The 20,239-nt window shown below is 43.5% G+C and overlaps 1 protein-coding gene across 1 annotated transcript in view; it reads right to left on the reverse strand.

Moving 5' to 3' along the window:
• Nucleotides 1-20,239, reverse strand: part of LOC126101206 (cytochrome P450 6j1-like) — a 133,887-nt gene that overhangs the window by 37,676 nt on the left and 75,972 nt on the right. Inside the window, exon 4 of the mRNA XM_049911900.1 lies at nt 3,686-3,830. Within this exon, the coding sequence (XP_049767857.1) occupies nt 3,686-3,830 (145 nt within the window). The remainder of the gene's footprint in view (nt 1-3,685; nt 3,831-20,239) is intronic.

Below are 20,239 nucleotides of genomic sequence, written 5' to 3' on the forward strand. Positions count from 1 at the left end.
TAGCAAATGAAAGATTTTAATAGAGAACAAACAATGTATTTACCTCAATAATCATAATATATATAGCAGTTCATGCCATCCAGTATTACAAATTTCAAAACTCCGCCATCTCTCTCCCCACATCCACCACTGCTGGCGGCTCACCTCCAACTGCGCGACGCTACGCGCTGTTCACATCCAGCTGCCCAACACTACAATGGCAGACAACAATGCAAACTAGTCACAGACTGCACACAGCACAGCCAGTAATTTTCGTACAGAGCGCTACGTAACGTTGCCAATAAGAAAACATAAACAACCTACTTACATAGCCCCCATGCTCCCCACAAAAAATTTTACAAATTGTTTTGGGCAGTGGCCAATAATGATTTGATAAAATTTTTCATAATTACAATAACAAAGATATCCAATGCACACACTTATTAATACAATGTTGGTCAAAAGCTAAAATTTTCTCACAGTCCATAAAGACAGTCCTGATCATTCATCACAGTAAAACTGCCGTTTCTTTTCTCAAAGTCCGAGCAGTAAAAGACAATGCACACGGATGTAGTGGATTTCCATGCAGTCTTGAAGAAGTAGTGTTGTCCTCCCAACGGAAAGACAGTGCTGACTCTTGACATGCTGACAGGTAATGGGCCACAACAGAGCAAACCCACAGCAGAGTCATTCGACGTTTTGAAGAAGATTGGTAGGTAGGTCATCACAGAGCAGACCCACTGTAGTCCTGGTAGATATTATGGTATTGGTGGGCCACCAGAGGTGCAGACCCACTGCAGTCCTTGTAGAAATAATGGTACTGGTGAGTCAGCAAAGGTGTAGACCCACTGTAGTCATCGTAGAGATGGCCAGCAGCCATTTGTTGTGACTGTGCAGGTGCACAATCACCATTGAAGAGTCTTTCGGATAATATAGCAAGTCCATAACCACAACTTGTGCACTCACAAAGTTTTTGGAATTGTCCTTAGAACCAGAAATGCTGTTATCCAGTCCCTTCCTGAATTATTAACACACGTGCAAACACTATCAGTCCCTACTTCTCACATATTGTCCATATACTATGACCAACAGAAACGTGTGCAGTGAAATGTAACTTACAAGTTACTTAATTTGATGAACTGGTGTCAATTACAATTTTATAACATAAGAATACAATAAGAAAGGTACAAAATACATCATTAAAGAACATAACAATACAGATAACATTCGTAGTACAAGCTTTACAAAAGAATCGAAATAACATATACATCAGTGTTACAGGAATTACAGCTGCCCAACACTACAATGGCAGACAACAACGCAAACTAGCCACAGACTGCACACAGCACAGCCAGTGATTTTCGTACAGAGCGCTAAATAACGTTGCCAATAAGAAAACATAAACAGCCTACTTACACATTATTTGTTACTGTTTTAATATTACACACAAGATCCTTCACTATCAAGCTGGTATCATCAGCAAACAGAAATGTTTTTGAATCACCTGTAATACTAGAAGGCATATCATTTATATAAATAAGAAACAGCAGTGGCCCCAGCACCGACCCTTGGGGAACGCCCCACTTAACAGTGCCCAATTGGGACTGAACATCACTACCACTCTCAATATTGCGGAGAATTACCCTCTGCTTTCTGTTGTTAAAGTAAGAGGCGAACCAATTGTAAGCTACTCCCCTTACTCCATAATGGTACAACTTCTGCAGTAATATTTTGTGGTCAACACAGTCAAAAGCCTTCGTTAAATCAAAGAAAACCCCTAGCGTTCGCAACCTTTTATTTAATCCGTCCAAAACCTCACAGAAAAAAGAGAATATAGCATTTTCAGTTGTTAAACCATTTCTAAAACCAAACTGAACATTTGACAGCAAATTATGTGAATTTAAATGTTCCAGTAACCTTGTATATACAACCTTCTCGTTAACTTTAGCAAACACCGATGGCATAGAAATAGGTCTAAAATTGTCAACATTATCAATGTCTCCCTTTTTATAAAGTGGCTTCACTACCGAGTACTTTAATCGGTCAGGAAACCGACCACTCCTAAAGGAAAAGTTACAGATATGGCTGAGAACTGGGCTAACATACATAGAACAATACTTCAGTATTCTGCTAGATACCCCGTCATATCCATGAGAGTTCTTGGTCTTTAGTGATTTAATTATTAACTCAATCTCCCACTTGTCAGTATCATGGAGGAGCATTTCAGGTAACAGTCTCGGAACACTTTTTTCTAAGAGCGCTATATGGTTCCCTGTTGGGACTCGGTTTCTATTTAGTTCACCTGCTATATTCAGAAAGTGATTATTAAATACTGTACATATATGCGACTTATCAGTAACACGGACATTCCCACTACGCACTGATTCTATATCCTCGACCTGACTCTGCAGACCAGCAACTTCCTTTACGACTGACCATATGGTTTCAATTTTATCCTGAGACTTAGCTATTCTATCTGCATACCACATAATTTTTGCCTTCCTAATAACATTTTTAAGCACCTTACAATACTGTTTGTAATGGGCTGCTGCATTTAGATTTTGACTGTTTCTAACGTTTCGATATAATTGCCACTTTGTTCTACAAGATATTCTTATCCCTCTAGTCAGCCACCAAGGCTGCCTGTTTGTGATAGTACCCTGTTTTAAACGTTCTAACGGAAAGCAACTTTCAAATAGAATGAGAAAAGTCTTGAGAAAAGCATTATATTTATGGTCTACTGTATCAGCGCTATAAACAATCTGCCACTCTTGTTCCTTTATAAGGTTTACAAAGGTCTCTACAGCAACTGGATCAGCTTTCCTGAACAGCTGATGACTATATTTAACACGTGTTGCAGCATAAAAATCTTTTAAAGTTAAAATTTGCGCATCATGATCTGAAAGGCCATTCACCTTTTTGCTAGCAGAATGCCCTTCTAGTAATGAGGAATGAACAAAAATTTTCTATATTTCTGACTGCGGAAAACACTCTGTTTTCGGGGTTTCTGCCTCATCTGTTGTAAATTGTTACTATTTCTATAGGTAGTTTTCAATTTTGTCCGGAGTGTATCCTTGTGCGGAATTAAAACGTGGACGTCAAACTTTTCAGACAAAATTGGAATAGAAGATTTTGAAATTTGATGCTATAGAATAATGTTGAAGATTGGGTGGATAGATAGATAAGATACTGAAACAAAATGGGGAAAAAGGAAGTTTACTGCACAACTGGACTGAAGAAAGACATCAGCGGTTAGGCCACATCCTAAACCATCATCAATAGGTCAGTTTTGTAACGGAGGGAAGTGTGGAGAGTGAAAAATTGTTGTGGGAGAGGAAAGACCGAATCCAGTATACAGCATAAAATGAATATAGGTTGCAGTAGTTATGCAGAGATGAAGAGCCTTGCGCAGGACAGTCTAGCATGAAGAGATACATCTTCGGACCAAAGGCGACAACAACAACAACAACATGAAAAATACGCAAAGATGTTGATTTCATTTTTCGCAAAACTAGCAATAATTACAGGAACAAAAGATATCGAATTTACTTGTTTGATTTTATTTTGTTACGCACTTCTCAGGAAGAAGTGGAGACAATGGCATCTTAGCAAGGATATCATCTCCTAAATGCCGCTGTCTTCCTAGTCTTTGAAATGTACATAAAACTGATTTATCACTGTAGAGATAATGAGTTGCGTAACTCACTGTATGCTTTGTCAGCTGAGTCACAGGATCCATTCGTGACGTCTTGTTTCTCGACCGTTTCAGACAGATGCTCTTCTTGCATCTTCAGGAGCATATCTATAAGGTCGTTTCGCACAATGCCGGTCTCCTTGCGCTGTTCTATAAGCTGCGGACAAAAGAGAAATATATTTATAAAACAAAAGAGAGAGAGAGAGAGAGAGAGAGAGAGAGAGAGAGAGAGAGAGAGAAGGCAGAAAGAGTCAATATAATTTTTTAGTGAGAACAGTATCAGATCCTGTGAGCAATGAAAATGCAAATTTCGGTGTAGAGACAAGTTAGTACCTGAAGAACTGTTTGACAAAATTTGTGGATCTGCTATAAATAAAGCAAACTCTAATTAACATATGAAATCAGTCAGCGTACCTGCTTCTCCAGCTATTCGTAAGGGAAAGTAAGCATGAGACAATTTATGACTGAATACGCATCCTGTGTCTAGCCTGGGGTGTTGTTGGTAGTACCACCTCATAACATCGAAAATCCAAAGAACGAAATCAGGGAACCAGTACAAAGACTCATCTGCTTAAATCTGCATCACAGCATCAAGATGCTAACATCATATTCTCATTAATACTACAGTAACTTGTTTATGACGGAATTGAGTTCTGCACATCATTAGACAACCACGAAATGTCATGCGACTACATTCAGTGTTATGATTCACAGTGTATGCCTATACAGTTCCCCATTCCTCTCAATGCTACTGTCAACCAGCCACTAAAATACATGTCCAAAAGTATGACAGATCGCCTAGGATGACAGTCAGTGCGTCATTTTAATCCTGGAATACATCGTAAAGATCGACTTTTATCAAGAAAAACCATTGAGTGTCCATGCTTACTACAAGCAAGAAGACATATTTGTACATCATTTATTGTACCCCATCAGCGTCGAAGTTGGCAAGGGAACTGCAAGTTTCTGTAGACGCCAACTGCAGTCGTGCAGGATTCGGCGGACCCAATGGTGCCCGCCCGCTGAGGCACGCCTCCAGCAGCTCCACCCCACGAGCGCTCTCTGCCGCCACAGTATAGGATGACCAGCGGCAGCCACATGGCCAACTAGCAGTTGGAGCCTGTCCTCTATTTAATGCTGTTTAATGCTATGTTGGGGCCACGTCGTTGCGGCTCCGACACCATATTTCATGCTTTAGTAAGGAAGTCTATACGTTTTCCATGTTCAGAATTGGACTATTTCTTTCTGCATTACTTGTAAAGAGTCTTCATAAGCTTGGAGAAATGCAAGTAAGTAAATCTTCAATTTACGGTGTTGAAGTTTTCTTACACCACTGGCCATTAAAGTTGGTACACCAAGAAAAAATGCAGATGATAAATGATTATTCATTTGACAAATATACACTCCTGGAAATGGAAAAAAGAACACATTGACACCGGTGTGTCAGACCCACCATACTTGCTCCGGACACTGCGAGAGGGCTGTACAAGCAATGATCACACGCACGGCACAGCGGACACACCAGGAACCGCGGTGTTGGCCGTCGAATGGCGCTAGCTGCGCAGCATTTGTGCACCGCCGCCGTCAGTGTCAGCCAGTTTGCCGTGGCATACGGAGCTCCATCGCAGTCTTTAACACTGGTAGCATGCCGCGACAGCGTGGACGTGAACCGTATGTGCAGTTGACGGACTTTGAGCGAGGGCGTATAGTGGGCATGCGGGAGGCCGGGTGGACGCACCGCCGAATTGCTCAACACGTGGGGCGTGAGGTCTCCACAGTACATCGATGTTGTCGCCAGTGGTCGGCGGAAGGTGCACGTGCCCGTCGACCTGGGACCGGACCGCAGCGACGCACGGATGCACGCCAAGACCGTAGGATCCTACGCAGTGCCGTAGGGGACCGCACCGCCACTTCCCGACAAATTAGGGACACTGTTGCTCCTGGGGTATCGGCGAGGACCATTCGCAACCGTCTCCATGAAGCTGGGCTACGGTCCCGCACACCGTTAGGCCGTCTTCCGCTCACGCCCCAACATCGTGCAGCCCGCCTCCAGTGGTGTCGCGACAGGCGTGAATGGAGGGACGAATGGAGACGTGTCGTCTTCAGCGATGAGAGTCGCTTCTGCCTTGGTGCCAATGATGGTCGTATGCGTGTTTGGCACCGTGTAGGTGAGCGCCACAATCAGGGCTGCATACGACCGAGGCACACAGGGCCAACACCCTGCATCATGGTGTGGGGAGCGATCTCCTACACTGGCCGTACACCACTGGTGATCGTCGAGGGGACACTGAATAGTGCACGGTACATCCAAACCGTCATCGAACCCATCGTTCTACCATTCCTAGACCGGCAAGGGAACTTGCTATTCCAACAGGACAATGCACGTCCGCATGTATCCCGTGCCACCCAACGTGCTCTAGAAGGTGTAAGTCAACTACCCTGGCCAGCAAGATCTCCGGATCTGTCCCCCATTGAGCATGTTTGGGACTGGATGAAGCGTCGTCTCACGCGGTCTGCACGTCCAGCACGAACGCTGGTCCAACTGAGGCGCCAGGTGGAAATGGCATGGCAAGCCGTTCCACAGGACTACATCCAGCATCTCTACGATCGTCTCCATGGGAGAATAGCAGCCTGCATTGCTGCGAAAGGTGGATATACACTGTACTAGTGCCGACATTGTGCATGCTCTGTTGCCTGTGTCTATGTGCCTGTGATTCTGTCAGTGTGATCATGTGATGTATCTGACCCCAGGAATATGTCAATAAAGTTTCCCCTTCCTGGGACAATGAATTCACGGTGTTCTTATTTCAATTTCCAGGAGTGTATTATACTAGAACTGATATGTGATCACTTTTTCACGCAATTCGGGTTGATAGATCCTGAGAAATCAGTACCCAGAACAACCACCTCTGGCCGTAATAACGGCCTTGATACGCCTGGACATTGAATCACACAGAGCTTGGATGGCGTGTACAGGTACAGCTGCCCATGCAGCCTCAACACGATACCACAGTTCATCAAGAGTAGAGACTGGCGTATTGTGATGAACCATTAGCTCGGCCACCATACACCAGACACTTTCAATTGGTGAGAGGTCTGGAGAATGTGCTGGCCAGGGCAGCAGTCGAACATTTTCTGTATCCATAAAGGCATGTACAGAACATGCAACATGCGGTCGTGCATTATCCTGCTTAAATGTAGGGTTTCGCAGGGATCGAATGAAGGGTAGAGCCACGGGTCTAACATATCTGATATGTGACGTCCACTGTTCAAAGCACCGTCAGTGCGTACAAGAGGTGGCCGAGACGTGTAACCTATGGTACCCCATACCATCACGTCTGGTTTTACGCCAGTATGGCGATGACGAATACACGCTTCCAATGTGCGTTCACCGCGATGTCGCCTAACACGGATGCGACCATCGTGATGCTGTAAACATAACCTGGATTCATCCGAGAAAATGACGTTTTGCCATTCGTGCACCCAGGTTCGTCGTTGAGCACACCATTGCAGGCGCTCCTGCCTGTGATGCAGCGTCAAGAGTAACCGCACCCATGGTCTCCGAGCTGATTGTCCATGCTGCTGCAAACGTCGTCGAATTGTTCGTGCAGATGGTTGTTGTCTTGCACACGTCCCCATCTGCTGACTCAGGGATCGAGACGTCGCTGCACGATCGTTACAGCCATGCGTATAAGATGCCTGTCATCTCGACTGCTAGTGATACGAGGCCGTTGGGGTCCAGCACGACGTTCCGTATTACCCTCCTGAACCCACCGATTCCATATTCTGCTACCAGTCATTGGATCTCGACCAACGCGAGCAGCAATGTTGCGATACGATAAACCGCAATCGCGATAGGCTCCAATCCGACCTTTATCAAAGTCGGAAACGTGATGGTACGTATTTCTCCTCCTTACACGAGGCATCACAACATTTCACCAGGTAACGCCGGTCAGCTGCTGTTTGTGTAAGAGGAATCGGTTGGAAACTTTCCTCACGTCAGTACGTTGTAGGTGTCGTCATCGGCGCAAACTTTGTGTGAATGCTCTGAAAAGCTTATCATTTGCGTATCACAGAATCTTCTTCCTGTCGGTTAAATTTCGCGTCTGTAGCACGTCATGTTCGTGGTGTAGCAATTTTAATGGCTGGTATTGTAATAGCTGACACAATATGTGTCAGAAATTATCTATTGTAATGAGCCGGGCAGTTCGAGATATGCTGCAAGAGCAATGGTGGCGATGTGCCAAGGCTCTTCGTCATTTCATTTCTACTGAATGAAAACGAAAAATATCTAATACTGGATATTCATTCTTGTTTTGTTTTGTAGTTGGGACAGTACAGTTTATTTGGCGAGAAGGCAATATTTTAATGATAATTATTAAAAAGTAATTAATTGAAATAATTAAAGTACGTTTGGGAATGTGACGTGCAGTGAATTTAATACACGTAATCTAATGTTTTCAGAATATATCAGCCTGAATTATAACAGTTTATTCGTTTTCCTTCGTAATTCGATGTAACTGTGTGTGGAAACAGAAATGTGACTGATTTATTCATTAATATTCTCAGAAAAAGATGATTTTACTTAAAGGTAATCATGAACAGTGCAAGACGTTTATTCTGTGAAGCGAATTATCATTCATACAGAATTGAGACTGTCATACACTGAGGGGCCAAAGAAACTGATATAGGCATGCGTATTCTAATACAGATATATGTCACGGCGCTGCTGTCGGCAACGCCTATATAACAAGTGTCTGGTGTAGTTGTTAGATCGGTTAGTGCTGCTAAAATGGCAGGTTATCAAAATTTAAGTCAGTTTCAACGTGGTGTTGTAGTCGGAGCACGAGCGATGGAACACAGCTTCTCCGCGGTAGTAATGAAGTGGGGATTTTCCCGTACGACCATTTCAAGAGTGTACCGCGAATATCAGGAATCCGTTAAAACACCACGTTTGCGATATCGTATGAAATCGTATGATAAACATCCTGCAAGAACGGGACCAACGATGACTGAATGGAATAGTTCAACGTGACAGAAGTGCAACCCTTCCGCAAATTGCTGCTGATTTCAATGCTTGGCCATCCACTGTGAGCGTGCGAACCATTCACGAAACATCATCGGTATGGGCTTTCAGAGCCGAAGATCAACTCGTGTAGTCTTCGTCACTGCCCAACACAAAGCTCTACGCCTCCCCTGTGCCCGTCAACACCGACATTGGATTGTTGGTGACTGGAAACATTTTGCCTGGTCGGACGAGTCTCGTTTCAAATTGTATTGAGTGGATGGACATTTGCGGGTATGGAGGCAATCTCATGAATCTATAGACCTGGAATGTCAGCAGGGGACTGTTCAAGTTGGTAGAGGCTCTGTAATGGTGTGTGGCGTGTGCAGTTGCGGTGACGTGGGATCCCTGATACATTTAGATACGACTCTGACAGGTGATACGTGCATAAGCATCCTGTCTGATCACCTGAATCCATTCACGTCCACTGTGCATTCCGACGGACTTGGGCAGGTGCAGGACAACCCACACGTCCAGAATTGCTACAGAGTTGTTCCAGGAACACTCTTCTGAGTTTCAACACTCCCGCTGGCCACCAAACTCCCTACTTTTTGAGCATATCTGGGATGCCTTGCAACTTACTGTTCAGAAGAGATCACCATCCCCTTGTGCTCTTACGGATTTATGGACATCCCTGCAGGGTCATGGTGTCAGTTCCCTTCAGCACAACTTGAGACATTAGTGGAGTCCATGCCACGTCGTGTTGTGGCACTTCTGCGTGCTCGCGGGGACCCTACACGATATTAGGCAGGTATACCAGTTTCTTCGCGTCTTTAGTGTATTATACGCTGTCAGGTGAACATTTTAATCACGCCTAATATCTTAAATGATCGTTGTGCCTTAAATGAAGAATTATCTTATTTATAACACGATTCAATAAATTACCAAACGAATAGGTAAACCGCCACATGTCCCATAAAGTGAAGACAACATTCAGTGTTTGGAAAAAGACTGGGTAAAAGTGTCTGCTGACTGTTGATGATCTTTCAGGGACGTTTCCTTCAGCGTTTAGGGAAATGGCGTAGTTCTTAGATTCCTCATATCAAAAAGTAAGTAATGAAAACTGGTCCAAGTTATCAGTCCGGCAGTCAACATATAGCCTCAGAAGAGAATGAAAGATAGTGGCGATGCCTCAAGAGATCACAAATGCAGCTTTCCATACAAATAAACATATGTTTGGAGATTGATTATGTTGGTGATGCGATGCCTCCCACAGCTGTTACTCTGTAGACACACACAAACACACACACACACACACACACACACACACACACACACACACACATAAAATTTAAAATTTAATTACCTCTCAGAAAATTAATAACATTGTCCTTGAAGTAAATTAATTAAAATAGTCCCAATCCCCCTGTTGCGACCACGTTTCCCATCGTTCCTCCAGAATATTCCCAGCTGGGACTCCCTCCGCTTCGCTCCCAGCCTACTGGTACATTGGGCCGCAACGAACCGCGAGTCTTTAATGGGCCCATCTCAATCAACCCACTCCTTTCCTGCTGAAGTTTCGAGAGCGTAGGTAGAGATACGTCACTGACTTCTTATTTATTTCAAGGTATATATCAAAAGTGCTGCTGGTACACACCGATATCCCCACGAACCATTACCTTACCTCGCTTCAAGACGAGACAACAGAAAATGGCACAGCAAAACGTTCATAATGTGGAGTAAGGCACAGTGCAACGTTCTGTTCTTTTGCAGGAGGCAACGGTGCCACAATCCACGCTGACTTGGAGAGAAAATGTACGGCGTTCCCTGTATCATCAGATGTCTTGTGGCACGTTGGCGCAGATACTTCCAGCGTGGCCAAAAAAGTCTGAATGACAAAGAACGGAAGAATGTGAAGCATAACGCCTCTCTATGAGTAATTGGGAATAGAGCGAACGTGGAGTCTCTGGTACTCGAAGACTGGCGTTGTCACAATCGAGGTAATATTGGGAAAAGTATAACTGACAAGGGAGATAACGCAAGCTGCGATCGCAATTGCTGTTGAGTTGCGGTTTGTATGAATATATTTGTGATGCTGATTACAAAAATTTATAAATTAAGTGCTGTTGCCAGTTACACTGTAAGCTACGAAGACGCGATATCCCGCTTCGCTGCACCACAAATTAACACGATGTTGTTCGTAAACAGCATTTCTCTAACTAAAGCACTTATTTGCAGCATATGGTATGATTGACACACGCAGGGTCATACCGGAGGGCACCTGGTGAAGTGTCCGATGTGACATATTCCGCACAAGAAAAATGGCTCACATATCTCTGAGCTCCATGGGACTTAAGATCTGAGGTCATGTCCCCTAGACTTAGAACTGCTTAAACCTAACTCACCTAAGGACATTACACACATCCATGCCCGAGGCAAGATTCGAACCTGAGACCGTAGCAGCAGCGCGGTTCCGGACTGAAACGCATACAACCGCTCGGGCACAGCGGCCGGCTCCGCACAAGATCAAGGAAACCAATACTGCACTGATCTACGTCTGTATTGCACCAATCTCAGTAGTTAAATTGTCTAGTTTTGAAGCGGATCATGTTACTCTCACAGTCGGAGTGGCCATTGCAAACAGCAAAAACATGCACAGGAGCTACAGTAAAGATACTAAATGCAGCTGCATTCATAATCAATGCCACAGATGGAGCGGTGGCAACCAATGGTAACCTTATACATCACTAAAATGGAACAGAATGAGGAATTAAGTACTGAAGAATATGAATACGCATAAGAAGACGTCTAATTGTAAAAAAAAAAAAACTGCCGGCTGCGGTGGTCTCGCGGTTCTAGGCGCGCAGTCCGGAACTGTGCGACTGCTACGGTCGCAGGTTCGAATCCTGCCTCGGGCATGGATGTGTGTGATGTCCTTAGGTTAGTTAGGTTTAAGTAGTTCTAAGTTCTAGGGGACTGATGACAACAGCTGTTAAGTCCCATAGTGCTCAGAGGCATTTGAACAATTTTTGTAAAAAACTTACGGCTGATCCAGAACCTGATAGTGACGAAGAGATTTTAGACGTAACGGAAGCCAGTCGTCTGCTTATCTGCGAAGCCCACCGAAGAGGAACAAGCAGGATGGCTTATCTTTTGAAAAGGCAAGGGGTTATAACCGTATTTCAGGATTATGCTTCACTACAGCACTGAATATGTATGGCGCCAGGTATACATAATTCACATTGGTCAGCCAAAACATAATGACCACCGACCTACTATCGACATAAACCCGTCCAGGTGGTAGCAGCATCACCTGGCGAGGAATGACTGCTGGTCAGAAACATGCACGTTGCATGTAGTATCAATAAGTGTGCAGTCTGTGTGTAGAATGGGGAAGCCCCGTGGTTCAAAAATGGTTCAAATGGCTCTGAGTACTATGGGACTCAACTGCTGTGGTCATAAGTCCCCTAGAACTTAGAACTACTTAAACCTAACTAACCTAAGGACAGCACACAACACCCAGCCATCACGAGGCAGAGAAAATCCCTGACCCCGCCGGGAATCGAACTCGGGAACCCGGGCGTGGGAAGCGAGAACGCTACCGCGCCGTGGTCTGTTTGGATTTGACTGAGGGCAGTCTGTGACGGCCAGGAGGCTCATCACGCTCGTTTCGGAAACTCCATAACTTTTTGGGTGTTGGAGGAGTGCTGTGGTGGGTGCCTTAAACACGTGGTGAAACCAAGGTGAAACAATTTCTAGACGTCGTGGGGTTGGGTGGCCACTCCTTGTGGCAGTCGTATGCTGGGCAGACTGGTAAAACAGGACAGGCGGCGAACTATGGCGGAACTAACATCAGAATTTAATACTCGGCAGAATACAAATGTGTCCGAACACACTGTGCATGCTCCTAAGGATGGGCCTCAGCAGGTGACGACCTTTGTACGTGCTAATGTTAACACCACGATAGACGACAACTGAAGCCGCGCGTAGTGGCCGAGCGGTCTAAGGCGCCATGTCACCGGCTGCGCGGCCCCTCACGCCTGAGGTTTGAGTCCTCCCTCGGGCATGTGTGTTGTTCTTAGCATAAGTTAGTTTAAGGGGTGTGTAAGACTAGGGACCGATGACCTCAGCAGTATGGTCCCTTATAAATTCACACACATTTGAACATTTGAACTACAACTGAAATGGGCAGGCACCTCATCATCGTACTGAACGTTGGCGCTGTGGTAGAGCGTTGCATGGTCTGATTAATCCAGCTACCCTCTTCACCATGGACATGAGAGGAAGCGAATCAGTCGTCTTCCAGGAGAACATTTCCTAGATACCTGTACTGGGGTGTGCGGTACGGAGACAAGCTGGCGGCGGCTCCATTATGCTCTGGGCAAAATTGACAAGGACATCCATGGGTCCAGTGGAGCTCGTGCAAGGCACAATGACGGCCACGGAGAATCATACACTGCTTCCAGACCACGTACACCTCTTCATGACTATCATGTTTTCCGGTGACAGCGTCATTTTTCAACAAGATAATGCCCCATGCCACAAGACCAGCACTATGGTGGAGTTTCTTCGCCTGGTTGATTCGCTCGGGACATATCGTGACAGGACTCACATGCTTACTATATTACCGAAAAATATAGTGTACACCAGGGGTGTGGCCAAGATTTCGGCGTGGAGGGGGAAGAGAGGAAAACAGCGAATGTGTGCCACACTTAAATGGCAGTGCAGTCGCACTGCATACGACTTGGTTTCATATTTCACATTTCTCAGCAACGCATATTCAAGGCAAAACAAGTAATCAGTTTTAATTTTTTTTCACGCTGAAGACATATAGTAATTTTTATCTGGTACAAACTGCCGCCCTATTGATGGACGCAGACAATTCCACAGTTTCTCACTCAAGCGCCCTATTGATGGACGCAGACAATTCCACAGTTTCTCACTCAAGTTATTTAGTTTCATTATCGAAAAACGTTTTTCACACAAAACTTTCAATCGAAATATTGTAGCACTTTTGCAATCTCATTATGTAATCCTGGAAAATCTATGTGAGGAAAGCAATGTACAGTCTTAATGCAAGGAGTATTACCTCAAAAACTGGAAGTGCCTTGCAGGTCAATGAGTTACAGCTGCACATGCATAGGGGCACTTTTCAACTGAAATGGCAAATTGTCTCGAAAACAGCTCGAAAATGGATGTAAGATTGATAGTGACCTCAAACCTTTTATGAAACATTTCTTGTAATTCTTGCAAGGTCACAATGAATTATTCCAACCTCGGGTTTTCTTTACTGTCAGTGAGCTTAGGGAACTGGACTGTCTGTTGTCTACATAGTTTTTCCTAGTCAGCGCGTACACAACTTTCCCACTAGAGCGCGACCCGCTAAGCACAACAGCACAGGCGCTGCGCTCGTCCATCTCAGCACTATGAGATGGCGCTGCCATAGAGACGGACCAAATTTTTCTTCCGCTGATCCACGTATTAATATGTAACGCAGCCAATGAGATTGCTGCTAACGTAGAATCTTTTCTCCTTGGGGATCACACTCGCGCAGTGATACATGAATGCGCGAGGTATTATAACGAGCGTACAGACCTCCAAGTTTCAGTCTGCATTGGTCTGTACCAGTCTGTACGAGTTCTACATTTTTCTGTACCAGTCTACAGTCAAGTTTCAGTCTGCGCCTAATAAGATTACCATATTCCTGTACATAGCCATGAAGATAAATGTATAGACACTTTTGTCAAGTATCAGAGATATATGTGAGAATAAGATTAATGTACCAATACCAAAGGAACTTCAGACTGTCAATTGTAAATAGCATCCAGAACCAAGTTAAGTAATTTTTATGCTTGTTATTATTTTAATAAATGTGTGTGAAAATTAATCAAGTTCTGTTTAAAGTTGGTCACCGTCAATCTGCTACTCTAAGCGTGCAAGTGGCATTTCTATCGTCTGACCTAACGGCAGAAGATGAACACGCCACGATAAGACCACGAGACATATTGATGACACTCGCCTACTTCTTTAGAGCGACAAGTCAAATAATCTGATAGTGTGTGTACTGAAGGTTTTACAGTACGCACACCACAACTGTCTTTATCAGACACCGCGATTTTCTTTTCAAATGCATTCTCATTAAATCAAAAAGAAGCTGCATTTCAATATCTTACAGTGGGCAGCTTACAATCAAGCTTACTTAAAATGCAAAGTTTGAAGTCCATTCTGGAAGCTCCAATATTCGTTCCTGCATTCCTTTTTCCTTCACAACTCCAGCCACAGCGAGTTTTAAATCGAAAAATCGTTCCAGGCTTGCCCCTTGACTTAACCAACGTACTTTGTAGTAATATATGAAGTCTCACTACTATTCTTACACCTCCATTGAAAACTGTTGCAACTAACAATGGAATAATGGGTGCGACTTCAAAAATTTTACTGTTTGTACAACCAATTTCTTCAAGTGCTCCATGCCTGCAAATTTAGCACAAAGTGCTTCTTGATGTGCAAAACAACGAATTCCGTTAGTCTATTGGTGTAATTTTTTGCTCTTTCATTGTCAACTAAATGTTTAAATTCTTCCTAAATGTCACTGTAATGTCATTTCGTAGTAAATAAGCTGTGTCTGTTGCTTACATGAATTGAGAATTTTCATCCCTCTCTTCTGTCATTCCCATTCATTTTAAAGGATTGCGACAGTAGATCGCTTGACTACCGATTTTTGTACAAACAGCCACCGGGTCTGTGAAAGTTCTTCATACGAAGAACAAAAAGCGAAAGATAACAGCTCTGACGCCACGATTCTTCCGACCGAAAAATTCCGCACCACAGCTCTGCTACATGAGCTGTCGCGCTGTTGCGGGTACTTCCGAGGAAAACCGAGCAAAGCCGAATGGCATACCGGGTCTTAGGCTGCCCGCACACGGTGCAAGCGTGAAATCTGGCACGTTCTGGCGGCTCTGGTGTATTACAGTCAAAACCATCCTTCCTGAGTGCACTCCTCATGTTCAGCCACTTGATATCCTGTTATTCCTACAGTTCAACGCGATGCTGAAGCTGAAGATCGCAGTATCGTAAACAGCTATCTGTTTTCGCCATTGTTGCGGGATGCAGTTTCGTTGCTGATGTTCTGTTCTCCAGTCTTCTCAGACTTTGTTCGGCGCTTTTGGACTTTAGCTGCATATGATGACTTCCGACACGTGAAGTTTCAAACAGCGCCCGCAGTGTTCAAATGCAGTGTGAGACGGAAGACTACAGGCGTTCATGAAGTGCGTCTGCAGTGATTAGCAACTCTGTCTCCGGCACTTTACACTCTGTGTTCAAGTTCATCCTCGTAATCCATGGCCAAGAGTTAGCAACGACGCATTTCTTGAGCTCGGTCACTGAACTTACGCATGATCGTCAAGCGCAGTGAAATTATCTCTGGCAAATATTGTTCACATGTTTCTAAAGTACATGTAAATCTCTTACATGCAAACTAGAACTTCGTTGGCAACTGCGACCGCAACTTGCGCTAAATCCCTTGTAAGTCATGGATAATTTATCAGCACCTCGCACGACACTCTGAACAAGATAAAGGTAGCCTGCCGCGGAGTTTTTCGACTGCTCACAAGCATTCAGAAACCCTGCAGAGTCGACACGGCGGCGGAAATGTTGCAAATGGGTCACTCCCGTCGATATGAGTTACTTAGCCGCCTAATCGCCATGGACGATTGCTAAGTGTATTATTATGTCCCAGACACAAACGAGCAACGGAAGCCGTGGAAAAGTGCGGAAGCAACACCGACGAAAACGTTCGAAGACACAACCGTCATCAGATAAGGCAATTGTGGGGATAATTTTGAGACTGTGAGAGGCGACAATGATGGCCGCGCGGGATTAGCTGAGCGGTGTGAGGCGCTGCAGTCATAAACTGTGCGGCTGGTCTCGGCAGAGGTTCGAGTCCTGCCTCGGGCATGGGTGTGTGTGTGTTTGTCCTTAGGATAATTTAGGTTGTGTGTAAGATTAGCGACTGATGACCATAGCAGTTAAGCCCCTTAAGATTTCACACACATTTGAAATTTTTTTTAGACAATGATGACACCTGAGGTTTAGCAGGGAAGGTTCATCGGAAGAACTTCACGATCAGCCGACATTATTTCAAAGGGATTGCGTGCAGAGCGGAAGCAGAAACAATCGATTAGCAAACCGTCCAGGTTTATCGTTTATGGTAAGTATCTGGTTTGCTTGACTGTTTCCCTAGTTATAAGCGTCTACATCTAAAGATAACTTTACAGTACATTTAGAGTAAAAAATCTAATATGTGACGTTAGCAGAGAATAAGAAATGGTCTTGAGGGAAGTCATTGTCCTGCGCTGGCTGTTTTTATTTTTGAAATAAACTCTTTCTTCCTTGCTTTTTCGATGTTAGTTAATTTCACCCCATCGGGCATTTTCAAGCTACCTGGCAGCGAAAGAAATGACAAAAGTCACAGCAGCTTCAAGAACAGAAACGTAAGTCAGAAATACACATAAAGGCTCTTTACACACCCACAGCGTTTTTGTACTGTACGGAAATTATTGTGGGAAAAGTAAAAGGCGGCTTGGGTTGCGGCACGCTAGCTGTAGAGCGAGCAGGAACGAGATGACGCCGCCTCTAGGCAACAGTGGAAGAGACAACAATCGGACGGAGCAGGTGATGCCTTGCCCGGAAATTGGTTCACCCTGTTTTTTTATTTATTCCTAATCATTCACCTCTATAATGTCCTTTCCTGGTGTCTGATTATTCTGAGTAAACGAAAAAAACATTTGAAATGCTTTATTCAGCACCTGGAAGCATTAATTTTCACCTTTGAATAAATGTTTGATTTAAAACTGCTGTGAACTATCTAGTCAATAGATAAGGTTTGAATAAAGTGAAGATAAAACTGTTTCAGTTGGTAATTGAAATTCAGTAAAGTGCAAAGAGCCAAAAAGGAACCTGCCTACGTTGCTCAGAACACTAAAGTAGCGTTGCATAGAAGTCCGAAATGACAATATAAAGTGACCACATCCTACCTTTGGATTTTGACACATCATTTGTTAAGAGAAAGGTACAAACAAATTTAAATGCGGTTATTACGCTACTAAAATATTTAGGGATTTAATTTGTTAGTTATACAAAATCGAGACGTAGAAGTCCCCACTGGTCAAATTTTTTAGAGCACATTGTGAAGATTAAGAGTTCTATTAGTCTGATTTCCATATCTTTTAGTCACACATCAAGGTTAAATTCTGTAAAGGAGGTAACATTATACGAGAGGTGTATAATATAAATATATGCGCAGTTCCCCGTATAGTAGTGTTATATGTGGCTTTTCCCGTAACAGGACACCATGTTCTGTTGACGTGTAGTGTTGTAACGTGATATATCGAAGCGGTAACCAATCCAAGTACGGGCCACGTCTACCGAAGTACTGGCCATGGCCAACAGTACTTTATCTTATTGATCTAATGTGAACTGGTGCATCCACCTTAACAGTTGCTCCACTCAGTGCAGCCAATTCTAAAAATGACAGCAATTCCTGAATGGAAGAGGATTTGTACAATCTACCAGTAACAAATTAATGGTGAGAGAGGTGCATTAACTTTTTGGCAATTCATTAATTCACCAGCACGTGACTACAAGACATTTACAAGTCTTTACAATATGTTGTCAACGACAGACAGCAGCTAGGTTCTCCATTTATCAGTCCAATTCCTTTCCCACCATCATAATAGAGGTCACGGATAGCATCACAATATATTGCACACATCTTAGCCTTTGTATATAGAATGTATTTTACATAAAAGGTCATTTACCAACTTCAAATAAGTACTCATTTAATAAACTGCAAATAACTCCACTGTATGAAAATGAACTCAGTTAATTTATTTTGTCTGCTTACATAAGAGTACTGGACAGGAATGCTAGGGACTTATAGTCTGTCTGCAAAATAAAAACTGTCCAGTGCTCGTAGTGGGGGAACTTGCTTTAACAAGAAGAACGCTACAGCTATCGTATGGGATGACAAGATTCAGTTTCCCTTCTAGCGGTGTACAACAGTGTGCAGAGATTTACGTAGAATCTGTCCATATGCGTTGCTTGCGTTAACATTATGAGTAACTCATATTTTTGTTCCATGTATTGTAGGTGTGCTTTGTGCAAAGTAAACACGCCCTGGGGATGTCTGCATACTGTGTCACCATTGATTCATAAGGCATGGTGTGGAGGGTCAGTGTAACTTAATGAATCATTCAGTAGTTACTTTTTGTGACGTAGTGGGCTAGGTGGAGTCAGGAATCACCTTTTGTTTGCAGACCAATGATGGAGGGAACTGCAATAACCACATTCCGACGACTACCTTATCTCGCATGTCTACCCTCTACCCCATTCCCTCCAGTCTGTCACATCCCGAGAACTCAATTCATCTATTAATACGCCTCTGGTGCATCTTAACGTGGTACACACATATATGGCCTTAACTGACTTCATTCACCAGGAGACCTTAACTGTACACCACTAAAACGCTATTTACAATAATATACAGTATTTCCGTAGCCTGCAACGCGGAAAGCACTAGTCCTACTGAAATAAATATATAGGACTTCCTTCATAGGATATTTAACGCAGTTCAGCTGTGCACTGGGAAAAATTTTCTCTAGAAGCCGCGTTATTGAAGGAAACCGTAAAATAATGACCTCTGAAGGTTTCTGCTTCCCTAAGCCCAGAGCCAAAAGGTGGGAATCTGTAGTATGTTGTTCACGACATATTCCCTACCACCGCACAAAACTTCAGCAACAAAACGTAATTTTTCCCCTATTCACTCTTTTTCGATCTTCGTTGATTTGGCTAATGATAGACGTAAAAATACAAATCGCATTTGGTATTATCGCCAAATGACGTTATAGCTGACACAGATGTTAATTACGTATGTAAAATGCTATGAACGAAGACTGTACTTTTAAATTTCAGATATGAAGCTGAGTTATAGACTTAGTAAAATTTATGTTGTACCTAGGTGTTTTGAAGCAGCTTAGCTACGAACTTTAATTAGGAATCGTATTAGGACAGTATCTAAGGCTTCGCTTACTGGTCACTTTCAACCAAATTGAGTTTTATTAATTAAGATTTTCTGTTCAGACTGTTTCACGTAATACAGTTCAGGTAAAATTCCATAGTAATGGCAATAGTCAATAACTACGTAGCAATAGATCACTTGAAAACATGCTGTTCGACATAGAACTGCAGACCTACATACCGTACATTAATAAAGAACTGGCTTTAAACAATGGGTTATGCGTAATACTGACTGACATGGAGTTTTACCTGTTTAATACTGGGGACTGATTGACTACGTGGACAAAATAAGCACTCTTGGAATGATAGAGTGCAAGTGGCTTGAAAATAACAGTGGATGACGCTCATCATCAAAATACAGTGTTCGTGCTTGTTAGTGGCATGACCACCACCAGCTGAGTGTGACTCTGTGTGCGACACATCTTTAAAGACTTGCATAGGACACATGTTACACAATTTAAAACATAAGAGAAAAGATGAAAATAATG

The sequence above is a fragment of the Schistocerca cancellata genome, chromosome 9 (genome assembly GCF_023864275.1).
Source record: "Schistocerca cancellata isolate TAMUIC-IGC-003103 chromosome 9, iqSchCanc2.1, whole genome shotgun sequence".
NCBI classification, from domain to species: Eukaryota; Metazoa; Arthropoda; class Insecta; order Orthoptera; family Acrididae; genus Schistocerca; species Schistocerca cancellata.